Consider the following 12,959-nt stretch of genomic DNA (forward strand, 5'->3'; position numbering starts at 1 on the left):
TGCTAAGAGTAGAAGCTCCTGCTGATGGTGCTCGAAGGTGGCCAGAATTTGTCTAGTGTCTCTTCAAGGTTTATGATGTTATTAGCACACTGTGCATCTGTTTTTACATTAAACAACCACTACCTTTGTGTTTGTGACTCTTAAAAGTGAAGGTTGTGTGCCAAATTGAATTTACATGAATGAAACTCTGATTGAGGCTGCCCCTGGATCCCTGGATGTGTCCAAGGCCAGGGCTTGGCCTGGCATGGTGGTGATGCCTGAGGCTCCCTGGAGCAGAGGCTGGGCAGAGCTGAAGGACAAAGCAGGGATTTATTAAAAGCCCTCCCAGGACACACCTTGGGCAGTGCAGGAGCCCGGCCAGGGCTGCACCCAAGATGGACCCTGGCTCAGGAGTTTCCACACTTTTATAAGCTTTGGTCCCTTTCCACCCTGGGGTTCAGTGCCCAATCCCAGCTCCAGGTGCTGCAGTCCCACCCTGCCAGGCTGCTCTCCTCCATTCCCTGCTGGTTGCACTTTTGGGGCTGGAGCTGCAGCGCTGTCCTTGGTTCTGGGCTGGAGAAGGATTGCTGTGTGTGCCTGGGCTGTGAGGAGAGCTGCTGGCCCTGTGTGTGCAGTTCAGAGTCACACACCAGAGCAGTGCAGAGCCTGGCAAACATGAGAGCTCAAACTGAAGGCAGCAGTGGAAGGGTTCCCTGCCCAGGGATGGATTTCAGCTCCCTGCAGCCCAGACTCTGCACTGTGTGCCCCGTGCGAGCCCCGTTCCCTGGAGCAGCACTTGGTGCCTCCGTCTCGTTCCGTGGCTGGCTGCAGCTGGCACAGCCACCAGTGGTGTGTCCTGTGTCACTGATGGTGTGTCAGTGTCACTGGTGGTGTGTCCTGTGTCAGTGTCACCGGTGGTGTGTCCTGTGTCACTGATGGTGTGTCCTGTGTCAGTGTCACTGATGGTGTGTCCTGTGTCACTGATGGTGTGTCCTGTGTCAGTGTCACTGATGGTGTGTCCTGTGTCACTGATGGTGTGTCCTGTGTCAGTGTCACTGATGGTGTGTCCTGTGTCACTGATGGTGTGTCCTGTGTCAATGTCACTGATGGTGTGTCCTGTGTCACTGATGGTGTGTCCTGTGTCCCATGTCACTGGTGGTGTGTCCTGTGTCAGTGTCACTGATGGTGTGTCCTGTGTCACTGATGGTGTGTCCTGTGTCAATGTCACTGATGGTGTGTCCCATGTCACTGGTGGTGTGTCCTGTGTCCCATGTCACTGGTGGTGTGTCCTGTGTCAGTGTCACTGATGGTGTGTCCTGTGTCAATGTCACTGATGGTGTGTCCCGTGTCACTGATGGTGTGTCCTGTGTCACTGATGGTGTGTCCTGTGTCAGTGTCACCGGTGGTGTGTCCTGTGTCAGTGTCACTGGTGGTGTGTCCTGTGTCCCATGTCACTGATGGTGTGTCCTGTGTCAGTGTCACCGGTGGTGTGTCCTGTGTCCCATGTCACTGGTGGTGTGTCCTGTGTCAGTGTCACTGATGGTGTGTCCTGTGTCACTGGTGGTGTGTCCTGTGTCCCATGTCACTGGTGGTGTGTCCTGTGTCAATGTCACTGATGGTGTGTCCTGTGTCAGTGTCACTGGTGGTGTGTCCTGTGTCCCATGTCACTGGTGGTGTGTCCTGTGTCAGTGTCACTGATGGTGTGTCCTTTGTCAATGTCACTGATGGTGTGTCCTGTGTCCTGTGTCACCGGTGGTGTGTCCTGTGTCCCATGTCACTGGTGGTGTGTCCCGTGTCTCTGATGGTGTGTCCCCTGTCCTTGTCACTGACAACGTGTCCCCTGCCCCTGTCCCTAACAGTGTGTCCCCTGTCCCTGACGGCATATCCCTGTCCCTGTCCCTGACGGCTGTCCCTGTCCCTGTCCCTGTCCCTGACGGGTGTCCCTGTCCCCGTCCCTGCCGGCATGTCCCTGTCCCTGTCCCTGCCAGCGTGTCCCTGTCCCTGTCCCTGTCCCTGCCAGCGTGTCCCTGTCCCCGTCCCTGTCCCTGCCGGCGTGTCCCTGTCCCTGATGGGTGTCCCTGTCCCCGTCCCTGTCCCTGCCAGCGTGTCCCTGTCCCCGTCCCTGTCCCTGCCGGCGTGTCCCTGTCCCTGATGGGTGTCCCTGTCCCTGACAGTGTGTCCCTGTCCCTATCCCTGTCCCTGTCCCTGACAGTGTGTCCCTGTCCCTATCCCTGTCCCTGTTCCTGACAGCGTGTCCCTGTCCCTATCCCTGTCCCTGTCCCTGACAGTGTGTCCCTGTCCCTATCCCTGTCCCTGTCCCTGTCCCTGCCGGCGTGTCCCCATCCCTGACGGGTGTCCCTGTCCCCAGAGGAGCCGTGCCCGCCGCGGGGCCGCTGCCGGGAGCCGCCGGTGACGCAGAGCCCCGAGGTGCTGGACCCCGCCGAGCTGCTGCCCTTCCCCCGGCCCGAGCCCGCGCTGGCAGCGGCGCTGGCGCTGCTGGCTGACCACGACTGGTGCGTGACGGGGCTGGGCAGGGCGGGCAGGGCAGGGGTGACACAACCAGGGGACGCGGCCTCAAGCTAGGGAAGGTACGGGTTGGATATCAGGAAAAAACTTTTCACCCAAAGAATAATAAAGTTCTGGAATTGTCTTCCCAGGGAGGTGGTGGAATCCCCATCTCTGGATGTGTTTAAAAAAAGACTGGACGTGGCACTTGTCTATAGTCTAGCTGAGCTGTCAGGGCATGGGTTGGACTTGATGATCTTGGAGGTCTCTTCCAACCTCATTGTTCTGTGATTCTGTGATTCTGAGAGCTTGCTGTAAAACACAGCAAAACAGCAAAAATAGCGAGGGAGACTGAGTGAGAGAGGAGAAAAATGGCAGAGGGTGGGAAATGGATTTGTAGAGAATTTTTAAAGCTTGACACATGGTTTACATGGTATGTGTTTTTTTGGAAACAAATACATGCTATGTAAGTGGTTTAAAAATAAATGATTTTAAAAATAAAATTTTTAAAGCACCTCTCAGTTCACCCATCTCTGGGTCACAAAAGGACTAAATCCAACAGGGGGGTTCAGTCAAGTCTGAGATTAAATAAGCATTGTAAATTAGGGCTGGGAACTGGGCTTTCAGAGGCTTGGAGAGTCTGAGTTGAAGGGCTGGAGAGGCACCACCAACACCTTCCTGGTGCTCTGTGTGGAATTATCAGCCCAGCCTTGATTCTCTGTGTGGAATCAGCAGCCCAGCCTTGGTGCTCTGTGTGGAATCAGCAGCTCCTTTAGGTGCTCTCTGTGGCATTAACAGCTCATCCTTGGTGCTTTGTGTGGAATAAAAGCATCTCTTCGGTGCTCCCCGACTTGGGATGTGCTTAGGGAGCTGCTGCCTTCAGTCTGGGGAGGAAATAGATCCTCTAAGTGCCACTGGTGCCAGCTGTGAACAGAACCGTGGGACTCTGCTGAGAGGCTGCAGTGCTGGAACAGTCCCACAGGAAAAGACAGATTTGCCTGGAAGGAGTTTCCTGCATTATTTCTTGGCTGGCAGGGTGGGCAGGCCCTGGCACAGGTGCCCAGAGCAGCTGAGGCTGCCCCTGGATCCCTGGCAGTGCCCAAGGCCAGGCTGGACACTGGGACAGTGGGAGGTGTCCCTGCCATGGCAGGGGTGGCACTGGGTGGGCTTTGAGGTCCTTTTGAACCCAAACCATTCTGGGAGTATTTCTCATTGCTTTATTTTACTAATTTGTTTGCTATTTGGTTCCTTAGAATTTCAGATTTCGTTGAATATTTTAATGAAGCTTGACAAATGGATGGAATTTAAATATTATTTTTTCACACAGGGAGAAGAAAATTGAAGGTCTGAACTTTGTCAGGTGCTTGTCTGCCTACCATGCCCCTATTCTGACTGCAAAGCTCCACGAAACAACTCTGGCTGTGGCTCAAGAGGTTAAATTTTCCTATCAGAATATTCCACTGGCTCTCTGTGTGTATATATGTATTTTACAGCTCTCTGAAGTGATTTATGCTCACCTCTGGTGAGTTTTCCTCAACTGGACTGTCTCAAGGATGATTTGAGACTCAGAGGCTGAGAAAATGTAGATTTTAACTTTATAACATTTTTATGAGTGTGTATTTTAATTCTCACCCATTGTGAATCAAGTTAGAAATGTGTTTCTCAGTTGCTTGTAACGTTACTTAAAAATGACAAAGGGCAAACATGAATATTTATTTTAAAGTCTCTCTGATAAACATTATTCATTGTTTTTTGGGTTTTTCCTGTGTGCAGGTCAAGAATTTACGCTCAGGTGTTTCTCGAGCTGCTGTGGTCTGTTTAGGGGATTTGTTCACCCACCTGAAAAAGAGCATGGATCAAGAACTAGATAATGCAGTAAAAGTCCTTTTGCACAAAGCTGGGGAATCCAACACTTTTATAAGGGAAGAGGTAGACAAGGCACTGAAGGCCATGGTTAATAATGTGACTCCAGCACGTGCACTTTGTTCTCTTATAAATGGAGGGCAAAGGTAATTCCTATAAAGACTTTATAAAGAATATTGTGAATAGAATAAATTTATCAAATGTAGGCTTTTTAACATCGAATCAGAGTACAGTAGACAGAAATTTGAAAACCAGTAAATCAGCTGTGCTAAACTTCTACCCAGGGCAACATTTGTTGGCATAAATTGAATTAAAGCCCCTCTGTTCCTTTCTGTGTATTGTGTAAGAGGTTGGCTGTTGATTTTGGAGCTTGGTGTATTTTCTGGCTGTTTTGCACCACTTCAGTGATTTTATTTGCTGTTACTGTATATTCTTGGGGAGCTTGTTTTGCTTTGCCTGGTAAAGCTGACATAATGTTCTTTCTTTTCCTCCTTTGCTCTGCAGTCAGTTCCTGCCTTGGCCAGTTTTCAGCACCCCTCTTTATTTAGAAAACTGATTTATAACTTACAGTTCTCTAGCTGCATCTATCTTGCTTGATTCCTCCTCTCTAGGCTGAGCCTTTGTGTCTGCATTTTGATTTCCTTCTCAGTGCTGTGGCCATTCTTTCCTGGAGTCAATTCCATTCTTTCCCTGGCCCTGTTCAGTCTGTTTTCCTTTTCCATCCTCGTTCACTGCTCACCACATCTGAGCTGGGTGCTTCCCCTCCTCTCTGCCACCCTTTGGTGACATTTCTCAGGCTCCATTTCCCTTCATGACACATTTCAGGTGCTCCATTCAAAATCTCTCCACAGATTTCCTGCACAGCTCCAATCCTCAGAGTTAGTCTTGACTGAAAATGTTTTCTTTTGTTTCCTGGGCAGCTGGTTGTTGGGGGATACATGGATTCTGTCTCCTGACAGCTCTACTGCAGTTTCCTGCTCTTTAAACTGAAAGGCAAAAATCAGCCTTGGGATTTCCATTCTTTATGAAATACTGGGATTCAGACTGACTTGGGATGGATGTCCCACCCCTGGAAGTGTCCAAGGCCAGGCTGGGGATAGGGGAAGGTGTCCCTGCCCGTGGATTTATGGTCCCTCCCAGCCCAAACCAGGCTGATTCCATGACTTTGTGACTTCAGTAACTGCCCACGGCTTTCATTCAGCAGCAAGGGCAAGTGCCCTGTTTGGGTTCTCCCTTCTTGGCCTCAGAGCCCCCTGGCCCTCCTGGTCAGAGCTGTCCCTGTCAGATGTCCCCACTTTCCCTGGCAGATTCAAACTCACCTGCTGAGGGGTTTTCTGTAGGGATTTGCCCCCCTCCAGTTTGTGAGTTTGTAGGTTTTCTGCTATCTAAGGCATGAGAATGAAGCTGAATACAGCCTTTGGGCACAGATTAATCTGTTCACAGCTCAGACTTTCCTAATTTATGGAGTACAGGGTGTTTTTAGTGGATAACACATCAGGGCATGGCCCAAAGGTGCAGCTTTTCTAGGCCTGGCTTCAGGAAGCTCTGGCCATGTCAGCAGGAAAGCTCCTGGGGCACAGAGCAGCTCCAGCTCCAGAGGCTGTGACCAGCAATATGGAATTGTCCTTCAAAGGGGAAATTTGTGTCTCAGCAGGAACTGAAAAGGATTGTTTGACACAACTGTAATTCCACAAGGGATGTTCTCTCTAAGTTGAGCTGAGTTGCTTAAATTCACCACACATTAATCCTTCAATTATGGTGTCACTGACAATTCATGAGACCTCTTAAAATGTACCTGGCTTCTGCTCAGCTCCTGTCAAGCCCTCTGTGATCATGACTCTCATGCTGGCAACCCTGACTAGACAGAAATACTGATTCTTCATCAGCTCCAAAGTCGGGTTTGACTTTACCAACAAGAATAATTCTTGTTATTATATAAAACAAGTGGGAGGTGTCCCTGCCCATGGCAGGGGTTGGAACAAGATGAGCTTTAAGTCCCTTCTCTGGGATTCTGTGAGTGGATTCATGATCCAAGAGCATGATTCCAGGGATAGAGCTGAGAGTGATTTTACTTCAGGAATTTTAAAATCCCGATTCTTATGGGACTGTGTTTACCTCCAAGGTGTTGTGTGCACACAAATGTTTTCCAGCTGTTTCCATGAGCAGGGCCTTGTTTGCTTCATGGAGTGAGGTCTCTCAGCCTCTCAGTTCTTGTTTTCCCCTTGAAAGTGCAGCAGGAGTTAGAAATTGTCCTCCAAGTAGCATTTTTAATCCAAATATAAAATTGGAGACATTAGAGTTTGCAGGATTTTGTTCTTGGGCACAAGTGGGATCAGCAGGATTTAGATAAAAGGGTCATTTGGTGCACGAGTTTGAAGGCTGATTCTGGCTGTTCTCTCCTTTGCATCAGCACAGGTGTTTATTTTGTACAAAGCAGGGATCAGGAGACTCCTGCAGGATCTTTAGAAGTCGATTGAACGCTGCTTTAGTCAATTTTACAGTGATACCAAGTGCCCAGGATGTGTCTCTGAGCACAGGAACTGGTTTTTCATAGGGCTCATTGAAAGAACACTCATACACTTTGCAAAATAAAATTACCTGAAGGAAAGCTAGAACTGAAATTCTAAACCCCCCCCTGCCTGTATCCAACAAGAACAGTTGTAGTGGAAGGTGTCCCTGGGGATGTGCCTGGCGGCGCCTTCCAGCGCAGCCCCCGGGGACGCCGAGGTTGCAGGGCTTAGTCTGGCTGGCAGGGGGGTGGGTGCTGTGAGCAGCCCCTGCAGGGGCTGTCCCTCAGGCCTGTTTCCCTCCCCAGCCACCTGCACTCGGCCGTGAGGAGGTGCACAGCCCAGCACCTGGGGGACATCGTGGAGCGCATGGGCCCCGAGCGCGTCCTGGCCGGCGGCCGGCCCGTGGCTGAGCGGCTGCTCCCTGCCATTGCCAGGTTTGCCCAGGACAGCTCGCAGCAAACACGGTGAGTGTTCCCTGGGGACAGCCCCCTGCCTCTGGGCTGTGCCCTCGGGACAGGCTCGGCTCCCGGGGAAGAGGCCCTGGGGAGCAGTAAGGGTTGGAAGAGGCCTGGAGCACCCTGGGCTAGTGGAAAGTGTCCCTGCCCGTGGCACAGGTGGGAGGGGATGGGATTGAAGGTCCCTTCCAAACAAACCCTTGAGTGCAGCTGTTATCCCAGCACTGTTGGGATAGTGCCTGTGGCAGGAATCAGCTGGATACCTCCCACACAGCCTGGCTGGAGGAGAGGGGCTCACAGGATGTGCTGTGCTGGGCAAAGAGGTGATGGAGCCACACAGGGAATGCTGGCTCTGGAATCCACACCTGGGGCTGATCCGTGTCTCAGGCTGACAGGGCTGGACCACCCTGGTTACAGCCAGCAGAACTGGAAGGCTGTTCTCATTAATTTGGTCAGTTAATTAAAGTGATCCTTGAGCACATCCTCTGGGGGAGGACGGAAAGGGGGGTCAGCAATCTTAGAGTCATGGAACCACTGAGGTTGGAAAAGACCTCCAATAACAGTGACTGGGCACTCCAAACTCCCTGGGCAGTGCCAAGGCCTGAGCCCCCTTTCCATGGGGAAATTCCTGCTGCTGCCCACCCTGAGCCTGCCCTGGCCCAACCTGAGGCCGTTCCCTCTCCTCCTGTCCCTGTTCCCTGGAGCAGAGCCCGACCCCCCCGGCTGTCCCCTCCTGGCAGGAGCTGTGCAGAGCCACAAGGGCCCCCCTGAGCCTCCTTTGCTCCAGGCTCAGCCCCTTCCCAGCTCCCTCAGGAATTCTCCAGCCCCTTCCCAGCTCCCTCAGGAATTCTCCAGCCCCTTCCCAGCTCCTTTCCCTTCCCTGGGCACAATCTCCCTTTCCATTTTGGAATCACACACCCGGAATGACAAAGCCAGGTGACAGAGTGACAAAGGCAGTCCCTGTTCCTGGATGTCCTGGTGCTCTCCCTGCAGGTACTACGGGCGGAGGATGCTCTTCAGCATGATGGATCATCCTGACTTGGATAAAACCCTGGAGAAGTTTGTGCCAGCCAAGGATTTGCCTTACATCAAGGAAACTGTTGGCAGCCTACGAGAGAAGGTGTGTGGGAAAGCTCTTGTAGCACCTGGGGCAGGTGGAGGTGTCCTGGGGGCTGTTGGGTGTAGACAATTCCAGCAGCGCAGCCACAAAAATTCCCTGTGGTTCCCTCGTTCCATGAATTCCTGCTGTACCTTTGTGCAGGGCCTGGGGGAGATGCCCTTGGATACACCCTCAGCCAAAGGGAGGCGTTCCCAGACTGGAAATGTTGGACATTTGAGGTCATCCTCTACTTGCAGAGATGCTCCCATCATCCCGGACAGGTAATGAGCTCCAGTGCTTATCCTGTGAGGAACCTGGCCAAGGAGGGAGCACAGAAACAGGGGAATTAAAAAGCTGGGGAAGTTAAACATCCCTCAAGGAAAAGGAAAGTCTTGGCCTGTTCCAGAGAAACTCTTAAATAGAGTAACCAGTTATATTAAAATGGTTTTGGCATTTTGAAGTTAATTTGTCTACTGACCATCTATGAAATACACACAGTACACAAACCACGTGGGATTCACAGTATGGATCACAGAATCATGGAATGGTTTGGGTTGGAAGGGCCTCAAAGCCCACCCAGTGCCACCCTGCCATGGCAGGGACACCTCCCACTGTCCCAGGCTGCTCCAAGCCCTGTCCAGCCAGGCCTGGGACACTTCAGGGATCCAGGGGCAGCCACAGCTGCTCTGGGATGTAGATCCAGTGGATCCATGTCAGCATCATCCCAGATGTTGCTGTTCAGACTCATGAAAAAACCATTCCTGGTTGGAGCCACAGCACAAATTACTCATTTGTACCCAACTGAGGACACCAAGGACTTAGTTTGACCCTGGCTGGGAATGCTGGAGGGTTTGGATCATACTCTGACCACTTTTAGTTTTGTTTTATCTTCTTACAGGTTTTATATTGACCTTTTTTAGGTTTTGGATATACAGCAGCAATTTTTGGGCTCAGATAGATATGAACACAATGACATTATGGATAACCCCAGGACATTCCACCCCTTCTTCCATATCATCTGATTGATGTCCAGATGAGTACATTTGAACTTTAAACACACATATCTAGACATTATACATATATATACACACACACATATATATTTACACACAAGTACAATTATTTCAGCGGTCACTGCCCCTCCAGGATATCCCAGGTAGTTCTGGTAGGACTGGAGCAGCCCATGGCAGTTAAATCATGCAGTGGCAGTGACATTCAGCAGCCAGGGCTGCCCAGGCATTCCAACACTACAGGCTCTTCTCACCCAAATCAATCCCCCTGATGTACACAAGACATTTCTGCATCACCCACCGGGTGCAGCCAGGCCCCTGAGCAGAGACAGCCCCACGGATGGGATTGGCTTTGCTCGAGGCAGGATTAATCCACACAGTCTTTCCTACCATCCTGCACCTGTGTGCACCACAGGGCCTCCCCATAGTTCTCCTGAGAGCCCGGACTGCAGGGTTTGTCCCACTTGGCCTTGATGGCAGCTGATGTTTCATGGATGCAGTCATGGATTACCCGGGATACAGTGACCCCTTGGTCTCGTGCCCCCATAGAGGTGGCACCTCCTCCCCAATGACCTGAGGCCCCACCAAGCTGGAAGTAACTCTCCCTTGTTTGCAGTGCAGATCTCCCCATGACACTTCACTCTTGCAGCCTGATCCAGCTGTTTGTTGCTGTGATGCTCCTCACTAGCCCAACTCTCAGGCACAGGATGGACGTTCACTGTCAGCCCCTCTGCCTGGCCAGGGATGTTCTGTGCTGCCAACTGCCCTTTTCCCACCTTTCCAGCCACTCCCACAGAGCACCATCCGCCAGCCAGTGCACAGGGAGAGTGTTGGCTGTGACAAGCACATTTCTCTCTCTCTCAGGATTTTTTATTGAGGTGCACAGAGAGAAATGAAAGAGAAAAACAAAGAGCAGAAATAGAAATTGTTTTCTCTTTCATTTCTCTCTGTGCACCTCAATAAAAAACCCTGAGAGAGAGAGAAATGTGCTTGCCACAGTTGGCCACCTCCCTTGCTCAGGGATGTCCAGAGCCAGCTGGAGGCTTTCAGCTCTGCAGCCTGACTGGATCCACCTTGTCCTTCAGCAGCTTCCATGAGTCCCCATGGAGGGTCCCATACAGCTGCTTCCCATTTCCTGCTGGTGCCATCAGTGAGGAGAGTGTGTCTGTTCTGCTGGCTGGTTCTGTGCTGGGGCCTCCTCAGCACTGTCACCTTGTCCTGCTTTGAGACAGCTTAAGGAGGTGGGCACTCTGAAATGAGCAACCCCTCCTTGATTCCAATCAATCCCTTTCTGCCAATAAGGAATGAGCTATGAGTGAAAAAAAGAACAGTTTGTTAACAGAATGCAAACAGGCAGGGGAAAAAAATGTGGATAGCAAAGTGCTAAATCTCATGAACTCCCCAGGAAAAAGAAGAGACTCAAAATGCAGGAAATACCCATTGTTATCAGGGATGGCCTCGGGCTTTCGGACAAAGGGACAAGCTGGTGTCAGATCCCTCTTGGGAAGCCTCATGGAGCAGTTCCAGCAGCAGACAAAGGCCTGGCAGCTCACCCAGGGTCAGCCTCCGCCCCACAGCAGGGCAGGGCCAAGCACCAGGGCTGGGGACACTCAGGGTTGTCTCTCCCTGGCTGGTGCTGCCCACAGTGATCTGGAGTGGGGCTGCTCTGCTCCTGCTGGGATTTCTCAGCTGTGAACAAGCACTCACAGAAATTCATCCTTAAGTTAGGCAGCTCAAACCCAATCACTGCCATCCCTCCAAGCTGAGGGAAAAAACAAAAATGAAAAGGGAACCCAAAAAGGGAAGGAAAAAGAACCTCTGCCTGAGCAAAGACCAAGCAACTGCAAAGCCAACACCACACAGACAAATCCCACAAAGTGCCTGGGTTGGGGGGATTTTACAAACCCCCAGGACAGCACCACACACACAGAGTGTCCCTGGCTGAGCTAGATCTGGAATACAGAAACACTAAGGATCACCCCAGGACACTTCACTGTATCCTTTCTGGCAGGGTGGGCAGGCCTGGCACAGGTGCCCAGAGCAGCTGGGGCTGCCCCTGGATCCCTGGCAGTGCCCAAGGCCAGGTTGGACACTGGGGCTGGAGCAGCCTGGGACAGTGGGAGGTGTCCCTGCCATGGCAGGGCTGGCACTGGGTGGGATTTAAGTCCCTTCCAACCCAAACCATTCCATGGTTTGTGATTGAATGAACTGGAAAAGAAGCATCCCCAGATTTAAAGCAAGCCAAAAACTGCATCCAAGAACACGGAGTTGAGAGGGCTGTGACTGCAGTGTCTCTTCAGATTTCTTTAACACGCCCTCCACAGTTCAAAATAATAACTGGTTCTACATTTACTGATAAATTTTGATTGTTTATTCCATTCTCCATCCAGGCCTTGTGTTCAGAAATTAGGAGTGAGGTAATGACTGCTTGGATGTTCTGTAAATACCTGGGCAGAGAGGTGATTCCACAGGTTTTAGAATTCTTCCCATGACTCTCTAATGAGATCAGGTGCCACAGGAAATTTATTTTGAAATATTTTAGGAAGAACTGTTGGGTTTTCACCTCAGCATGGAGTGTTGCTGAGGTCACAACTGGTCTGGGGTCAGTCTTTAAAGTACTTTGGGAATAAAGAATTAAACTACAGTAAGTTTGGGGAGGTTGTGACCCACTGATGTAAGGGAAGTTCCCATTTGATCCTGGTCACAAAACCAGCTGCATTTGGAGCAGAGTGGATATAAGACTTTGGGAACAACAATTACTATTAGGTGATTTATTTTTAATTCACCACGTTTAAGGTGAAACTTTGTGTTCACTTCTTGCACTTAGAAGGGAAGAGAACGTGTGGGATGAGCCTCCTGCTCCAACTCACGGAATAACATTTCCCTTTCCCACAGGGACAGCACGGAGGCCCACGAAGCCCCAAGGAGAGCAGCTCCTCGCAGTGCCCTGGAGAGTGAGGAATATGTCAGGGACATCGTGGGGCTCCTGAACGCCAAAGATTTCCGGGAGCGCATCGGGGGCGTGCGGCAGCTGCTGCTGGACACGGAGAGCAGCCCAGGCCTGGTGCTGGCCAACATCGTCAGGGTAACGCTGGGGAGGGCTGGGATCCAAAGGGCTCAGGGCTGGGTCGATGCCTCAGGTTTGGCTTTTCTATTTTCACATTCTGTGCTGCTTTAGTGTGTGGGTCTGGGCTCCGTATTATGGGATGCTGAGCTCTGTGCACAGAGCAGGGAGACAAAACAATTCCTGCTCCAGCTGGGCACCAAGGACAAATGATCCAAAGCTCAGGCCCAGGAGCACAAACAGCGTGGGCTGGAGAGAGAAAAACAAGCAGGATGGGAGTGCCTGGGCTAAAGCTGGAATGGGACAATGAACTGCAAGGTGCAAATGGAGCAGAGCTGATCCCAGTGAGAGCCCCCGGGAGCGCTCGTGCATTTTGGGACCATTTTGGTTCCTCTTGGCTGCAGCCCTGGCTGGGCTCTGGTGCTGCCCAAGGTGGATCCATGGAGGAGATCCTTTGAATAAATCCCTGCTTTA

General features: G+C 51.4%; 1 protein-coding gene across 4 annotated transcripts in view; it reads left to right on the forward strand.

The window, feature by feature from the left end:
• TOGARAM1 (TOG array regulator of axonemal microtubules 1) overlaps positions 1-12,959 on the forward strand; it is a 35,343-nt gene that overhangs the window by 16,041 nt on the left and 6,343 nt on the right. For all 4 annotated transcript variants that reach the window (XM_053979488.1, XM_053979487.1, XM_053979489.1 and 1 more), the window contains 7 exons: positions 2,348-2,492; positions 3,812-3,917; positions 4,258-4,493; positions 7,163-7,321; positions 8,306-8,432; positions 8,574-8,692; positions 12,317-12,506. In XM_053979488.1, coding sequence (XP_053835463.1) covers positions 2,348-2,492; positions 3,812-3,917; positions 4,258-4,493; positions 7,163-7,321; positions 8,306-8,432; positions 8,574-8,692; positions 12,317-12,506 — 1,082 coding nt within the window. The remainder of the gene's footprint in view (positions 1-2,347; positions 2,493-3,811; positions 3,918-4,257; positions 4,494-7,162; positions 7,322-8,305; positions 8,433-8,573; positions 8,693-12,316; positions 12,507-12,959) is intronic.

Source organism: Vidua macroura, chromosome 6 (genome assembly GCF_024509145.1).
Source record: "Vidua macroura isolate BioBank_ID:100142 chromosome 6, ASM2450914v1, whole genome shotgun sequence".
Classification (NCBI taxonomy): Eukaryota; Metazoa; Chordata; class Aves; order Passeriformes; family Viduidae; genus Vidua; species Vidua macroura.